At 41.1% G+C, this 17,906-nt stretch overlaps 1 protein-coding gene across 2 annotated transcripts; it reads right to left on the bottom strand.

The window, feature by feature from the left end:
- Positions 1 to 13,930: 13,930 nt before the first annotated feature.
- Positions 13,931 to 16,970, bottom strand: LOC133830182 (protein-L-isoaspartate O-methyltransferase 1-like). 2 transcript variants are annotated; one of them, XM_062260106.1, is made up of 4 exons: positions 16,714 to 16,970; positions 15,295 to 15,565; positions 14,605 to 14,769; positions 13,931 to 14,455 (listed from the first exon to the last, which is right to left on the bottom strand). In XM_062260106.1, exons 1-4 carry the CDS (start codon positions 16,930 to 16,932, stop codon positions 14,205 to 14,207), a joined length of 906 nt encoding a protein of 301 aa, XP_062116090.1. In that variant the 5' UTR covers positions 16,933 to 16,970; the 3' UTR covers positions 13,931 to 14,204. The 2 variants fall into 2 exon arrangements, with proteins under 2 accessions (XP_062116090.1, XP_062116091.1); XM_062260107.1 differs by lacking the exon at positions 16,714 to 16,970 and adding an exon at positions 15,819 to 16,647.
- Between the last annotated feature and the right edge of the window lie 936 nt (positions 16,971 to 17,906).

Here is a 17,906-nt window from a genome sequence, read left to right as displayed (position 1 = left end):
CTTTACCATTTTCGAGGGGTTTGATTCTTCGAGCTTGACTTCTTCGAGCTTTTCCAATGGTTCGAGATCAGCTCTTTCCTCCACTCTTGGGTCGATTTCTTCATCTATTTCCAGGATTGTCTCGTCCTTATTCTGAATAACGGCGAGCACTTGTGCGCTCGCCTGCTTCTTTCCTCTTATGGAAATGCTATAGCATTCCCTCCCAGCCAACTGGTCTCCCTTCAACGTCCCGATGCCACTAGAAGTTGGGAACTTGATGGCCAAATGCCTTACAGACGAGACTGCCCCCAGCCCTACTAGGGCGGGTCTCTCGAGCAGCACGTTGTAGGCTGATGGCAGGTCCACTACTACAAACTCCATCATCTTGGTTGCTGAGACTGGGTAGTCTCCCAAGGTTATAGAGAGTTCAATGAACCCCATACAGGCAATCGCCTCTCTTGAAAAATCATACAATGTCGTTGCGCAAGCTTTTAGGTCTCGAAGTGTGAGTCCCATCTTTTCTAAGGTGGCCTTATAGAGAATGTTCACTGAGCTCCCATTATCAATGAGAACTCGGTGAACTCTCTTATTCACGAGCTGGAGAGTGATAACCAGTGGGTCATTATGGGGAAACTGAACGTGGGACGCATCGTCCTCAGTAAAAATTATCGGCTGAGATTCAATCTTTTGGCACTTTGGAGCTCTAGGTTCGGGTTCATAAGGGGACCCATCCCCAGTTTTTAGCTCGTTCACGTATCGCTTTTGGGCATTCTTACCCAATCCTGTGAGATGAGGCCCGCCCGAGATGGTTATCACATCTTCTCCATCAATCGGAGGGGGCCTATCTTCTTCTCTAGCTCGGGAATTACTGTCTGAAGTATCCTCTCGAGATCAGTCCTTCGATTTCATCCTTCAACTGCCTGCATTCATTAGTAGTGTGCCCAGTATCTCTGTGAAATCGACAGTACTTGCTGGAGTCTCTCTTGGACTTCTAATTTCTCATGGGGTCTGGACGCCTGAAAGGGACCTGGTTTTCATTACCCAGGTATATATTCTCCCGAGACTCGTTGAGCTCGGTGTACACTTTGTACACGGAGAAATACCTTTCCCCTTTCTTCTTCTTTCCCCCTTCTTCCTTGGGGTTACTTCCTTCATTCTTCTTCCTTTTGGAAGGGTTTTCTGCAGGGGGTTTCGAGGCTGATGGGTCCACCAAGGCCGAGGCAAAGTTTATGTTTATCGTTGTAGTTATGGGATGAGAGGTCATATTCAGCGTTGACCTTGCCTTTTCTACATTGACAAATCTCTGAGCTCGTCTATTAAACTCGGTTAAGGACCTCATAGACTTTCTCTGCATATCATCCAAGAGGGGACTTCCCGGCATTACCCCAGCTTGGACGGCCATTAGATGACCGATGTCGTCTACATCCTGAGCTCGGGCGACCTCCAGATTAAACCTTGTAAGGTAGCTCTTCAACGTTTCACTTGGCTGTTGCCGAACGTTGGTCAAGGTCGATGCCTCGGGTCTTACCCCGATCATGGCTCTAAACTGCTTCTTGAAATCTTTTGATAGCTGATCCCAAGAAGTGATTGAATGTCTCTTATATTTTTCGAACCAGTTTTTTGTTGGTCCTATAAGCGATGCTGGAAATAATATGCATCTGAGCTCGTAACCCACATTACTTGCTCTCATTATGGTGTTAAATGTGCTCAAATGATTGTACGGGTCGGATTTCCCTTTAAAAGGCGGGACATGAGGAATCCGAAACTCTTGAGGAAATGGAGTGTTGGAAATATGGGGAGCGAATGGTTCAAACTCCTCATCAGAATCCTCGTCCTGACTCCGACCTCGCTCATTCTGCAAGAGCCTAAATGCCATTTCCAGCTGATCAATTCTTTCTTGAACTGGGTCCGCAGGGGGTCTTGCCTGAAATTGGCTATCATTGATCACAATTCTAGGCTCGCGTCTTTGCAGGGGATCTTTGCGCCCATTTAGGCGATCTCTCAGGTCTGGGTTCGATGGATTACCACTACCCCGATTCTGATTCAGGTGCTCCCGCAAGTCGGAGCGGTTCCTATGGTTTCCAGTATTTCTACGTCCTTCATCATACATGTTGACTGATCTGGCGTCCCCTGAGTCGCCACTGGCGAGGCTTGTCGCATGATTGTTCCGAGATGGATTTCTTTCATGCTGCCTCGTCTCTGTAGTGCGAGATCGAGACATTTGGCTTCTCGCAGGCTGGGCGCCTCTCTGTTCCCTAGTAGCCTCTCTATTCCCCTGTTTCTGTCCTACCCGCCTCGCCTCATCACCTTGAGTTGGTTGTGCGTTCCTCCAAGGTGGTGAGGGGTATCTTATTGGTGACGGAGGGAACCGTATGGGTGATGGTGGCTGCCAACCATTTCGGGGCCTGGATGGTCCCGAGTTCGCCCGTGCTGACTCGGTAACATTCTGTGTGTTACCAGGAATTTGAGTCCGAGCCTCTGCAAGGGCTCCATTATTCCCAGTTTCTGCTGGTAACTCTGCAGTTGAGTTGACCGGAGCCCTAGCCCGAGTGTTTCTTCGGGGTCTTGAGGGAGTAGGTTGCTTTGCCGGTGGCGGAGGTTGCTCCGTTCTTCTTGTGGCAGCGTTTTTCCAAGGTCTCCCACGAGGCCTATGGGGAGGAACATGAACGTCCCGCAGAGGTGGGTCTTGGTTCTCCTACGGAGGTTAAGGCTGAGCTGCCTGCGCATCCGCAGCTAACCTAACCAACTCTTCGTTCCACTTCTTGGCCTCATCCAATTGTTTTCTTAACTATCGGTTTTCAAGTTCCACAATGGGGACGTACCGTTCGGGATTATAGTACATGTCCTCATCGTCCCTGGGAGTCGGAGGTGCTGGAGGTCCTTGAGAATCGGAGGACTCACTTCTCTCTTCAGGTTCAGGATTCGTCATCGGCTGCTTCCCAGGGCGCCGTGGATAGTTTTCTTCAGGAATATTCTGATCATTCGTGGCCATAGCTAATTAGGGATTGTATTGCTTAAGGCTCTCAATGAAAGCACCAAACTATTGACGTCGTTTTTCGTCAACTTAAAATGTAGAGCGAATAAACAATAGGAACTAGTGTATACGAATAATACAGTAAAACAACAAGAATTTTACGTGGTTCAGCAGTTAACTCTGCCTAGTCCACGAGTCAGTTTTATTAAGACTTTGGAAATTTCAAGAAATCCTTCAGGGATGAATTCTCCAGAAATTTCCTCAAGATATCCAAAATCCTCCCCCCCCCCCCCCCTAAGTGTTCATGATCTATCTATTTATATAAGGTTCTCAGAGTTCGTTTCCACATATGCCGGGAAGATACTCCTATTTATTAATGGAAATAATGACATTAAATTTTGTAACTCCTATATACAAGGAAACGTCCCCTGAAGACCAGGGGCATATAACAGACTAGTTAATATCCCTTTAATGTAGGGAAGTTACAACAATAAATATCTTTTGAATGCATGGATTGCGTCTCATCAAATGACCCACTAAGCTGTTCGAGGTCGGCAATCAGCATCATGCAAGTCCAGGTCTATAGATAAGTTATGAGCTAGGCACCTTTCCCCAAGACCAGCTTGGAGCGGGTAAATACCACCGAGGCTGTCACACTCTAAGCTTATACTTATGCCAAGCTCGGGTTACTTGATCTGCAGACACCCGATATCGGGTATATCCTGATGCCAAGCTCTTTTGAGCTCAAAAAGAACTTCGAGGTTGAAAAATGTCTTCGAGGTTGCCATCTTGATTCGAGGGTTCGACACCTGAGTCATGCATATGCGTTTCAGATATTTCAAGCTCGCAATTGACAAGTCCAGCTTTCGAGATCACAATCTCGGGTCTCGAAATCTGGGTGTAACAGCTACTGCTGCTACTGCTACTCCTACTCCTACCGCTACTGCAACTGCTACTACTGCTATTGCTACTACTACTGCTGCTACTGCTACTATGACTACTACAACTACTTCTATTGCTACTATTGCTGCAACTACTGCTACTGCTTCTAGTGCTACTGCTGCCACTGCTACTGCTACAACTACTGTTGCTACTACTACTACTGCTACTACTGCTATTTCTACTACTACTACTACTGCAGCTGCTACTGCTACTACTGCAGGTGCTACTACTACTATTAGTAGTGCTGCTACTACTACTGCTGCTACAACTACTGCTACTGCTGCTACTACTACTGGTACTACTGCTGCTACTGCTACTGGTACTACTGCTGCTACTGCTACTGCTACTGCTACTACTAGTGCTACTACTACTCCTACTGCAACTGCTACTGCTACTACTGCTACTCATACTGCTTCAGCTACTGCTAATACTAACACTGCCACTACTACTGCTATTGCTATCGCGACTACTACTGCCACTGCTACTGCTACTACTACTACTTCTACTAGTGCTACTGCTGCTACTACTACTTCTACTGCTAACACTGCCACTACTACTGCTACTGCTATTGCTACTTCTACTGCTATTGCTACTGCTACTACTGCTACTGCCATTACTACTGCTACTGCTACTGCTACTGCTGCTACTGCTACTACTATTGTTATTGCTGCCGCTACTGCTGCTACAGCTAATGTTATTGCTTCTAGTGCTACTGCTGCTACTGCTACTGCTATTACTACTACTGCTGCTACTGCTACTGCAACTACTGCCACTACTGCTACTACTACTGTTGCTGCAGCTGCTACTGCTCCTGCTGCTAATCCTACAACTGCTACTGCTACTACTGCTAATGCTGCTACTAATACAACTGCTACTGCTACTTCGGATACTGCCACTACTGCTAATACTGCTACTGCAGCTATTGCTACTGCTGCTACTGTTGCTACCGCTACTACTCGTGCTACTGCTAATACTAACACTGCCACTACTACTTCTATTGCTACAGTTACTGCTAATACTAACACTGCCACAACTACTGCTACTGCAATCGCTACTACTACTCCCACAACTATTACTACTGCTACTACAACTTCTACTGCTACTGCTACTAGTGCTATTGCTGCTACTACTGCTACTACTACTACTGCTACTACTGCTATTACTGCTACTACTACTAGTGCTACAGCTGCTACTGCTACTGCTACTACTGCTATTGTTACTGCTACTACTATTATTGCTACTGCTGCTACTGCTACTACTACTACTACCGCTACTGCTGCTACAACTACTGCTACTGCTTCTAGTGCTACTGTTGCTACTTCTAGTGCTACTGCCGCTGCTGCTGCTTCTGCAACTACTGCTACTGCTACAACTGCTACTGCTACTGCTACCGCCACTACTACCACTACTGCTACTACTGCTGCTGCTGATGCTCCTACTGCTACTACTACTACAGCTGCTGCTACTACTGGCCTACTACTGCTACTGCTACTACTGGCCTACTACTGCTACTGCTACTGCTAACGCTACTTCTACTACCACTGCTACTGTTACTGCTACTGCTACTCTTGCTACTACTACTGCTACTACTACTACTACTGCTACTGCAACTACTGCCACTACTGCTTCTACTGCAGCTGCTGCTACCGCTACAACTGCTACTGCTGCCACTGCTAATGCTGCTACTGTTACAACTGCTACTGCTACTACTGCTACTGCTACTGCCACTATTGCTACTATTGCTACTGGTGCTACTACTACTACTGCTGCTACTGCTACAGCTACTGCTAATACTAACACTACCACTACTACTGCCACTACTACTACTACTACTGCTATTACTGCTACTGTTACTTGTGCTACTGCTACTACTGCTACTGCTAATGCTACTACTACTACTAGTGCTGCTACTGCTGCTACTGCTACTACTACTACTGCTGCTACCACTACTGCTGCTGCTAGTGCTATTGCTACAACTACTACAACTGTTGTTGCTACTGCTACTACTGCTATTTCTACTTTTACTGCTACTACTGTTGATGCTGCTGCTACTACTGCTACTGCTACTTCTACTACTACTACTGCTGCTGCTGCTACTACTACTACTACTACTAATGCTACTACAGCTACTGCCACTACTACCACTACTGCCACTACTGCTACTGCTATCGCTACAGCTACTGCTACTACTACTGCTACTGCAACTGCTACTGCTACTGCTACTACTACTGCTACTAGTGCTACTGCTAATACTAACACTGCCACTACTACTGCTACTGCTACTGCTATTGCGACTGCTACTACTGCTGCTGCTACTAGTGCTGCTACTGCTACTGCTACGGCTACTAGTGCTACTACTGCTACTGCTACAACTACTGCTAGTACTAATACTGCCACTACTACTGCAACTAGTATCGCTACTACTGCTACTACTGCTACTACTACTGCTACTACTACTACTACTGCTGCTACTACTAATGCTACTACTGCTACTGCTACTGCTACTGCTACTACTGCTACTACTGCTACTACTACCACTGATGCTGTTGCTGCTACTGCTACTGCTACTACTGCTGCTGCTGCTACTGCTACTTCTACTAGTGCTGCTACTGCTACTACTGCTACTGCTGCTACCACTACTGCTACCACTGATGTTGTTGCTGCTACTGCTACTATTGCTACTGCTACTACTGCTGCTGCTGCAACTGCTACTTCTACTACTGCTGCTACTGCTACTGCTGCTACTGCTACTGCTGCTACTTCTAGTGGTACTACTGCAACTGCTACTGCTTCTACTGCTACTGCTGCAACTGCTGCTACTGCTGTTACTGCTGTTACTGCTACTCCTTCCGCTACCGCTACTGTTACTACTACTGCTACTGATACTGCTACTACTGCTACTACTATTACTGCTACATCTACTGCTTCTAGTGCACTTGCTGCTACTGCTACTACTGCTACTGCTATTACTACTATTGGTGCTGCTGCTACTACTACTGCTGCTACTACTGCTACTGTTACTACTACTACTCCTGCTACTGCTACTACTGCTTGTTCTACTACTGCACTACTATTACTACTACTGCTGCTACTATTAGCACTGCTACTGCTATTAATGCTGCTGCTGCTACCATTAATGCTACTACTACTGCTGCTGCTACATCTACTACTATTGCTACTGCTGCTTCTACTTCTGCTACTGCTACCTCTACTGCTGCTACAGCTACTGCTACTGCTACTACTTCTACTGCTACTACTATTGCTACTACTACTGCTACTGCTACTGCAACTGCTACTACTGGTACTACTATTGCTACTACTACTACTGCTACTTCTACTGCTTCTGCTGCTACTACTACTACTACTACTGTCCTACTACTACTACTGCTACTACTATCGCTACTTCTACTACTACTGCTATTGCTACTACCGCCAGCAACCTTTTTTCAGTTCCACTTCCCGATCCGCCCCTCCTTGCTTTTGTGATCGGGGAATTGTAGTATTCTCTGGCTTCTCGATGGTTTCCCAACACGCACCCAACTCCTGCGTCAGTTGGAAACTTCATGGCCAAATGTCAGACCGAAGTTACGGCTCGCAGATCGATGAGTATGGGTTTTCCAATCACAGCGTTATATGCAAATGGACAATCAATTACTATGAAAGTAGTGAGTATTGTCCTGTTCACAGGTGCAGCTCCTGCTGTGACTGGGAGTCTGATCGACCCTGTTGGTGCAAGCCCTTTCCCAGAAAAACCGTAGATGGTTTGGTTGCATGGTTCTAAATCTTGCACTGATAATTTCATTCTTTCCAGTGAAGATTTATACAAAATATTGGCTGAGCTTCCTGTATCTACCAACACACATTTTACCATCATGTTGGAAATCTGAACATCCACGACTAAAGGATCTGAGTGGGGAAATCAAACATGCTAAGCATCTAGCTTGGAAAAAGTTATTGATTCTTCCTCTATTCGGGCTTTTTTGGGAGTTCGCTCCTTGACATTCAGCATTTCGATATCCTGGTCGTGACGTAGGGTTCTGGCATATCTCTCCCTCGCCTTACCACTGTCACCTGCTATATGTGGTCCTTCGCAGATGGTTAGCAATGTATCGGCAACCAAAGCTAGCTGTAGAGGAGACGAGCATTGGCGTGCAAGCGCCTGCTCATTGCCTCCTTGAGCCTCCTATTGAGAACCTTCACTTACTCGTACATACCTCCTTAGATGGCGGATAAGGAACTTGATCTCATCCTTTAGCTAGTTACACTCGTTGGTGTCATGGCCATAGTCATTGTTAAAACAACAAATCTTGGTTGTATCCCTTTTGGAGATATCTTTTCTAATCAGGGCTAGCCACCTAAAGGGAACAGTGGTATGACTGGCCTGATATACTTCAGCTCAGATATCAACCAGGGCAGTATAATTAGTGAACCTTGGCTCGTATCTGTTCTGTTTGGGGCGCTTGCTATCAAATGTTGCAGGTTCGTTATTCGCCTTCCCCCCCCCCCCCCCCCCCATTTTTTCCATTACTTTTGTTGTTGTCGTTGGGCTTACTAGACCCATTGGCGGCTTTGGTGGGGTCTTCTTTCTTGCCCTGGTCATCCATAGGAGACTTTCCTTTATTGGCGATAGCCTCCTCAAACTTGATATATTTGTCTGCTCAATGCAAAAATTCCTGAGTGCTCTTGACTCCATTCTTTTACAAACTAGTCCAAAGGGGAGAATGGCGTCGTAATCTAGCTGTGAGTGCCATCATCTTTCCCTAATCTCAAACAGTTTTGGCCCGAGCAGCTGCTCGCATGAATCGCTGGATATACCCCTTTAAGATTTCTCCCTCCTTCTGTCGAATCTCGACCAGCTGATTGGCCTCTGTCGGGTGTATTCGACCAACATAGAATTGTCCGTAAAATTCCTTCACGAACATCTCCTAGGAAACTATACTTGCCAAAGGGGATTTGAAATACCACTCCTGAGCAGATTCAGATAAAGTGGCAGGAAAAATCATGCACCGAGCATCATCCGAAACCTTTTGGATGTCCATCTGTATCTCAAACTTGTTAACGTGAGATACATGATCCTCCCCCCTGTGAAGTTGGGTAAAATTGGCATCTTGAATTTGCTTGGAGTCTCTACCACAAAAATTTTATGAATAAATGGGGTGCCCTTCCTCCAATCAAATTCTATATGGGACGCTCTGTTCCCAACCAGTTGCTGCACAGTCTGATTCAAGGCATCTATTTGGGCTTGTACAGTATCTGGTATTGCTAAAGTGACCGGAGCTGGGGGGAAGTACTCGTCGTGCCTTTCCCTTCGATTATTAAGTACATCCCTCAGGTCTTCATCCCTTTGCCTTTGCTCACTTGCGCCTAGTCGATCAAAGACATTGGGTTGTTTAGGTTGCCCCTAACATTTTGGCTTATCGGTCGGTTCTCCATTGGTGGAGGGTTTTGTCGCTTGCCCCTCTCTTCCTGTTGTTGACCAGCGTTCTTCCTGCTAGAGTCTGCCTCATTATAATCATGGCCATCTTTGAATTGTGACCTATGAGTGTGCGACCTATTGTTTGCACTATTTTCCTCTCTCCTTGCTGGTATGTCTCGATAGACAAGGGAGGCCTGTGTTGGTTAGTAAATCCTTTGACATTACTATGTCATGGGGGACCTCTGACTATAGAGCCTAAATCCACCTGTCCTCTGCATCCTGAGGGACGTTGTCCCCTGCTAGGAGGGTTTCGCTCCCCAGCTGTCTAGCGTCTAAGGCTTCTGGGATGCTGCTCGACCCTATTCTGCCTTTGCTGCTAAGCGTTATCTCGACGAGCTTGAGAGGGTGGTTGCTCTCAGTATTTTGGACTAGTCTCTCCTATTGAGTAGCAGGAGGTTGCTCCGATCCTTGAGGATTCCTTGGTTGTGGTGGATTATGGTGATACTGGGATGCTCTAAATGTGGATTTTGTTGGGGGTGAGTGCTGGGTGGCTGATCCGGTTGGGAGGTAGGTGCAGGTTGTCCTCGTGCCAATCAAATGGCCGCTGTGGCATCCCTCTGTTGGCGGTCCATGTCAGCTTGTCTCTCATTCAGTTCTTGGCATTGCCGGTCAATCTCCCTTTGCTGTAGCACCATTGTCTCAGCCACATTCTCTTGGTTAGCTTTCAGACTAGCTAATTCCTCTTGCAATACAATCAAAATTGTTTGCAAGGTTTCAACATCCATATCCTCCTTTTCCAGATCTACATGTGGCTCATCCTCTGTTAAATCTTGTGGAAGAGGTTGATTTGGCATATTTCCAGAAGTTTGCTCCGCTATCCTGGTTGTTTTTGCCATTGATTTTCTTGAAGGTCTTGAGTTCAGCTCTCAATGAAAGCACCAAAATATTGACTGATGATTTAGCCAACGACACGGAGTCACCAAAATGATAAATATTTGTAAGTTGAATGCAAGAACTAAACGACACCAGGATTTATAGTGCTTCAACCCTAGATATTGGTAATAACCTACTTCCACTTAGTATTTTTATTAATCTACTATGAAACCTGCGATCAACAGACTAGGGTTTACTGAGTTTCACAAGCTCAAAAGAGGATACAAAAGTTTGTGTATAAAAAACACTGATTTTCTCTGAATACAAATTATTCCCCTTTCAATGAATCCCTTGAGTCCTATTTATAGGCTGAAGGATATACATATGGGCATGTACTAACTTCAGGGCATACTCAGTAACTGTCATGTTGCCCTGTACTAATCCCACAAATTCATTCACCTTTGCTGCCCTGATGGCAACATTATAGTACTCTGACTGAACAAGTCCTTGAACCCATCCCAACTCAAAGTAATAACGTCTCTAGTCTGTGATGCCACCTCCCACCAAATGCGAGCATCCTCTCTCAGCATATATGTGGCATAGGCCACTCTGTCATGACCTTCTACCCTCATTCCAGGATAGCAGTAATCATAGTCATCCACTGTTTGGCCTTTAGTGGATCAGGTCTTCCCTAAAAGATTGGAGGATGCTGCCTCCAGAACCGCTCATATAACGGCTCCCACCTATTCCCCACTTCCACTGGCGGAACAACTGGTACCACTGCAGGTTGCACAATGGGTGCAACACTCCCTGACGGAGCCTGCTGCCTCAAAAGACGGATCTGCTCATCTTGGCTCTCGAAGTCGGGCCTGCATATCTGCCATAATCTGCTGCCAGTTCTCAGGGACTGGCGGAGGGTTCTAGCCCTGGTCATCATCTCTAGTCTCAGACCTGGTGCCGACTAGTCGCGTAGATCGCCTTAGACTCATATCTGTCCAAGTTAATCTGCAATCAACGACTCGAAGATCAAACTATGATGATAGGGTAATAGTCTTTCCATAATCCACCAAACACAAACAATCGAAACATAACAATTCATCCACATGCATCAGCGATGCTAATAAGCATGCCTCAAAATTATCATACATCAATGAAAATATAAACATTTATCCATGTATTCATCCATATATCAGCAATATACAAGTAATCATTCCAGATATTCATTTACATGCATGGCAATGCTAATAAGCACGCCTCAATATTGTCACATAGTAGTCAAGGGCCAGGCCCTATCAATATCGCATGCTCCCTATTAATCCAACAGATAACAACAAGCATAGCTCTTTCCAATCACTTAAGCATATAAACATGTATACACATTTACCAAATCCTGAGTCAAGCTTGTCTTTAGCGGTGAATGTACATGTCCAGCTGGTCTTCAGGAACCCTTAAACCTAGGACGCTCTGATACCAAGTTGTAACGCCCTGGGTAGCCAAGACTGTTACACTGTATATTTATAAAGGTACAAATTGTATATATTGTATATAGATTCTTTTGTATATAATTGTATATATTGTATACATAATTGTATATATTGTATATAGATTCTTTTGAAGCCCACACACACATATCATATGATTATATCATTTTTCTTGTTGGCATTTTTGAGTCCGAGTTCTTTTTATCGGCCATATTATTATTATTATTATTATTATTATTATTATTATTATTATTATTATTATTGTTACTTTGGCATATATGTCGATTTTAAACCTTTTTTTTTTAGATTTTGGCCCTTGCCTAGAGACTAAATGAATTCAAATGTAGTATTGGATATTGGGAAATTTCGTTGCCGTGATTTTATTGTTTAATCAAAATTTACATTTTAAGAAATTTTGACAACATAAATTTTATAATTTATCATATCTTTCATGTATATATCTCATCTTTGGAGTCCTTTTGTGGCTAATGAAGCCTAGGCCAAAGTGGACCATGAAAATTCATTTTAATTTTAGGAGAATTTGAGCAACATAATGACATGGGGAAATCAGGTTTTCTTCTTTCCACTTTGGCTATATCTCACTTTTAGAGACATTTTGTGGCTTATAAAGCCTAGGTCAAAGTGGACCTAAGACAAAAGAATAAAATCAATGGAGAAGAAAAGATGCTTGAAATATTGAAAAGAAAATAGGGGCAAGCCCTAGTACTTACTTTATAGAAATCTTTGAAGATGAAAATCTTAACTTTCTCTTTATCGTAGTGTTTCTCTCCTTATTTTGACAGAGTTTTCTCTTCTCTCCCTTTTTTTATCGTAATTTCTCATAATTTTGTTAGAGTTTTTTCCTCTCTCTTGTATTTTTTTTATCGTAATCTCTCTCACAATTTTGGCAGAATTTGTTTTTCTCTTCTCTCTCTCCTCATTTTTGTGCCTAATTTATTTTCCCTTTTATAGAGTATATTTTATGTTAAGTGGAAAAGAAAGTGGAGTATGTGAAGAGTAGTGAGAGTGGAATGTGGGAAAGTGGAGATATCTATCTCCACTAATTTGACTAATATCACTTTTTTCTATATATAATAATATATATTATTATATTTTTATTTTATATTTTTTTTTTCAACATTGATATTAGACACAAAATGTCAAAATAACTTCACCAATGAATAGTAACAAAATGACAAAATAACTTAACCAAAATTTGTTATTTTCACCCACATTTTTATATATGTTATAGATATAGATATTTTTAAAATTATGAGAATATAATTAGTTATATATTATATTTTAATTAAATATTATGTATAAAATATTAGGAATTTTTTTCTTTAAAGACTATAATTTATAAATTAGTTAATGTATAGTAAGATTATATTTGCATTCCAAAATTTGATTAAGACACCTACTTTTATTAAAAATTAATATATAATATATATTTTTCAACTTATACTCACATCTTTTTTAAAAAAAAATTCTGTCATATTCTTAGAAATACGTAAAAAATAATATATTTAAATAAAAAATTTAAAACAAAAATATATATAAAAACGTGTTAAAGTAAGTTTTTTTTAATTATACGTTATTTCTTTAAAAATTATATGAAAACAATATAAAATAAAATTTTGTTTAATTAATGGAGTGCCTCGGGGTGCAAATTTAATGACCCAAATGTTTTTTCTTTTTTATTCCAAGTTCTGTTGAACAAAAAACCTCCTGCTTGTCTTTAGTTCTTGTGAGAAAGCAACAATAGTATTTGGATCAAACCTTTAACTATGACAAACCACATCTGCAATTACATGAACAAACCACATCTGCAATTGCATGAACAGTCACAAAAATTACAGACCCTAAAACAATATTCTTACAAAATCAAACACAGAAAAAATTTTAAAAAAAATATACGGGCATTTTTTCTCCCGAGAATCTCCAATTGTGAAGCCATCTTCTTTTGCTTGGTCTTGTTCTCTTCTCAGACGGATTTTTCTTCTCTCATCTTTATAAACCAGAAGAAACATCCATTGCAAATTGCTCCAGATAATGGAAATCCATACTTAAATGATCTTAAAAATAAAACACTTCTCCAGAATGTAGAGATGCTCCAATTTTAAAAATAAAAATATAAATACTTAACCATTACTGTTTAATTAACCCATATAATGTACCAAGATAAGGATATGCCAAGATTACATGGTTTGTATTCTTCCGCAATTACACAAAAACCACAAACTTATTCCAAATGCAGGAAGTTGATTAGGCAGAAATCTTAAATCTTTATAAATGGTAAAAACATCCTTGGGGTGGGGGGAAAGAATTTACATACAGATGATAAGTTCAATTATTATTACCCTGAATAGAGAGAGGATTTCTGTCTTTCTTTCTTTTAAGGAAATTTACACATCTATACAATACTCCTGGCCAAGCAGTATAAAAGACGAGCTCCAATACTACTCGAAATAGAAGCTAAAGAAAGAAAATCCACTGAAACAAAGCAAGATTAAACTTCTGGTGGGAAACTGTTTCAGATTCAGTAGCCTTGTAACTGAGCTTCTCTACTAGTGAGTGGTACATAGCGAACTGAAGTTTCAGTCCTGATAGTGACAGAACCATCCATTTTTTTGTCCACTACCTTAAGATCCTGGAATATATTCCCCACCGGAATGACCATTCTGCCTCCTGGCTTCAACTGATCGATAAGTGGTTGGGGGATTTCTGGCGCAGCTGCCCCGACATGAATAGCATCATAGGGTGCAAATTCTGGCCAACCAAGTCTTCCATCTGCTCAAATGAAACAATTGCCAAACAAAACAATTCAGACTATTCATGGCATGATAATGAGATCTGAAAAGACAGTGAGAAAAGAAAGAAAGAAAGAAACCGAAGACTTCCCGAATCTAAAAGTAGAGCAAAGAGAATAACTGGCTTACCACCAAGATGCAGTGAGAGAGAACCTTCTTTCAACAACGGTGCAGCAGCACTTTTTTCAATATTCTGGATTGAGGAGGTAACTAACTCAGGAATGTGTTCTACACCCATTGCAAGACCTTGTGGCCCGACCATCAGTGCAAAACAAGCTGTTAGGTACCCCGTTCCTACAAAGAAAGAAAGAGAGCATTATGTATTTTGAAATAAAAAAAGAGAGAATTGTGATCTAAATAACAGAGATTATGATATCAGATAAGCTGATATCCTCGCAAGTATTAATTAGAAATAGGCAACAGTAATTTATGAATCAAAAAGGACGATGACTTTCACTGATATCCCTGTTTGTTGAGTAAAAACCACAAGGAAAACAACACAACCCACGAGCTCAGAACAGGTATAGCTTGTACTTAAACTTTGAAAAATATAACATTTTCAGTTTTCAGCTAGTCAAATTCATAATTTCACATCAAGTACCATTGTTGAACCCCTAATCTTCATAAGTATGCTGCCTAACACTAATTAACCAAAAAAAAATGCACATAAGGCAATGCTAAAGGTATTCAAATTCAAAGGTAAGGTATTACAATTATGTTTTATTCAGGCTCAAGTAGTCTATTTTAAAATACTTTAAAACATAAAGAAGAATATAATAGTTTCATTTGCAGCCATATAGGTAGGGCAATGGAACAAACCAGAGCCAACATCTAAAGCGTGCATTCCAGGCTGCAAGTTCTCCTCCAACAACTGAAGGCATGTTGCATGCATATGCGGAGCAGAAATGGTTGCATTATAACCTATGGCCATGGGAGTGTCAAAGTAAGGTGGGTTCCCATCTGGTACAAACAAAGCCCTGTCCACTGCCTCCATCACTTCAGCTACTTTTTGGGACGAAATCACTCCATAACGCTGCAGCTGCTCCACCATTGCTTTGTTCTTAGAAATGCTACTCCCACTCCAAAATTTCTGTAAAAATTTCAAAATAAAAACGAAACAGAAAATTCCCAATGAATTAAAACCAAGTCAATGGAAAAAGAAAAAAAACACATAAACTTTGAGGAATTAAATAAAGAAAGCACAACATAGTAAAAAATTTCTGGAATAGAAGAAGAAAATGGTAGTAAGTATCACACTAGAAGTACCCGTTAACAAGTGACTATGACCATAAACACTATTAATTAGCAAAGGGCAGAGCTGATGACTTTGTTCTAGTAAATACCTCATCATTTTGACAAACCTCAACACTAGGGGCAGAGCAGTCAGCTATGGCCTGAATTTGCCCATCCAAGAGACTCGGATGTGTGTACAAATGAAAAACATTAAAGTAGGAGCCACCTCCCCACTAGTAATAAACAATATAATATAGAACGCCCACAGTACTCGAGGAAAAATTACCTGGCAAGTACAAGGACACATCAAACCGTCCATACATAACTATATACACTAACAAGTAACCGAGGTAATATTCCATTTCACAACAAACACATAAAGAACAACCCAACCCATCACTAGAACTTGATCTAACTAAAAAACCGCTAACCCCATAGAAGAACAAATGCTATGGAATCCGAGTGTGCCAATGAAGAAATGTTAAAGAACCAATGACTTGACAAATGGGAGTTCCTAACACGTTCAAATTACTACTTCATGGTTATTTTTGGTATACCAGTACCACATAAGAACCCTTTCTTGCAACATAAATTTGGCAATACTTCCTCTTATAAACTCTTACCACACACAAACAACACAAAGCAAAATCTAATCCGTAATAGCATCAAAAACATTATCACACAACCATCAAGGCCTGCAATAATATAACTTGAAGCACCGTCAACATTAACCAAACAAAAATACCAACATAAAAGACTCAAAATTTATTTTCATTATCATCAAAAACCAAACCCACTTCCAAAACACCCATATATATAGAGAGAGATCATGTGCTTTAATCAATCTCACGGTCTAAATATTATAAATATATATTATTTAACATAATAACCCCACCAAAACCCAATTACAGAAATTGGTTCTTTATCTAGCCTTTTCATGAATTTTCTCAGAACCCAAACAGATGACATGAAAACCTTAAAGACGTGAATTGGGAAGTGGGTTACCTCCATCCTAAAAAAAGGTGAGTTTCCCGTGAGAAAATTAACGCTTGGGAACCGAGGGCAGAGAGAAAAAGTTGGAGTTTGTGGGGGTCGAGGATGAGGTCGACGATGATGATGAAAAAGGGTGAAGGTTAAGAAGTGGTTCAGAGTAGGCACACGATAGCGAGAACCATACGCTAGCGTTGTAGTTCTTGCTGTAGCAGTAGCGGAGTAAAGATGCATTTGCTCGATTTCTCTAGCCGATTCTTTTTTTTCTTTTTCATTTATTAATTAATTAATTTTGAGAATTCTTTTTTATTTCTTTTTCTTTTTATTTTTAATTTCAAAAGAATTTCTTTAAAATTGTAATTTGTTCATTCTATATCGATACTACTACACCTGTCAAATGTCGCACCGCCCGTCTCATGCCGATGGTAGAGCCTAGTGGGCAGAAATTTGGGCCTAAGTGACATCAAGAAATGTTTATGTAAATATTCATTAGTTTCTAAATTTATGGGAAAAAAATAATTGTACAAAATATGATAAGTTTTGGAAAAAAAATTTAAAATATGGTAAATAAATTACCATAAACTTAATTCTTTTATTTTCTTTTCTCTTCTCACGATCTCTCTCTTTTTCTCATTTCTTTCTTTCTCCTCCCCCATTTCTTCCTCATTTCTTATTTTCTTTCTCACAGTCTCTCCTCAGATTTCTTCCGGCGATGCTACCTCTGTCGCTGCCTCCGACGACGACGACGAACTGGTTTTTCTTCGTCTTCTTTTTCTTCTTCTTTCTTTCTTTCTTTCTTTCTTCTTATTCTTCTTCTTCTTCTTCTTATTCGGTCTTTCTTATTCTTCTTTTTCTTTCTTCAAATCTAGTTTTATTCTTTTTCTTCTTTTTCACATCTGATTTTGAAATTCATATTTGATTTTTCTGGGTTTTTTTTTCTTTCTAAATCTGTTTAAGTAACCAGATACTTGACTTTATATTTGATTTTTCTGGGTTTTTTTTTTCTAAATCTGTTTAAGTAACCAAGTACTTGACTTCATATTTGATTTGATTTAAGAAATGTACTTAAGAAAAGTTGACTGCTATTATTTAATGTAGACTAGGGTAGTATAGGAAACTAGGTAGTTGAATATTTTAGGGTACTTTTAACATATGAAAGCTTAGGTTAGCTGATTAGTTTTTTTTTGTTGAAAAGGGCAAAAGTTGTC

Source organism: Humulus lupulus, chromosome 4 (genome assembly GCF_963169125.1).
Source record: "Humulus lupulus chromosome 4, drHumLupu1.1, whole genome shotgun sequence".
NCBI lineage: Eukaryota > Viridiplantae > Streptophyta > Magnoliopsida > Rosales > Cannabaceae > Humulus > Humulus lupulus.
The sequence above is the reverse complement of the archived record's forward strand: the minus strand, read 5'-3'. Positions and strand labels throughout refer to the sequence as shown.

Excerpts from the sequence above, each read along its gene's own strand:
- LOC133830182 (XM_062260106.1), bottom strand. The coding sequence starts at position 16,932 with ATGCATCTTTACTCCGCTACTGCTACAGCAAGAACTACAACGCTAGCG. Across the intron at positions 14,770-15,294 it reads CGCTTTAGATGTTGGCTCTG|GAACGGGGTACCTAACAGCT; the intron begins GTTTGTTCCATT and ends CTTTCTTTGTAG. Across the intron at positions 14,456-14,604 it reads TCTCTCACTGCATCTTGGTG|ATGGAAGACTTGGTTGGCCA; the intron begins GTAAGCCAGTTA and ends TCATTTGAGCAG.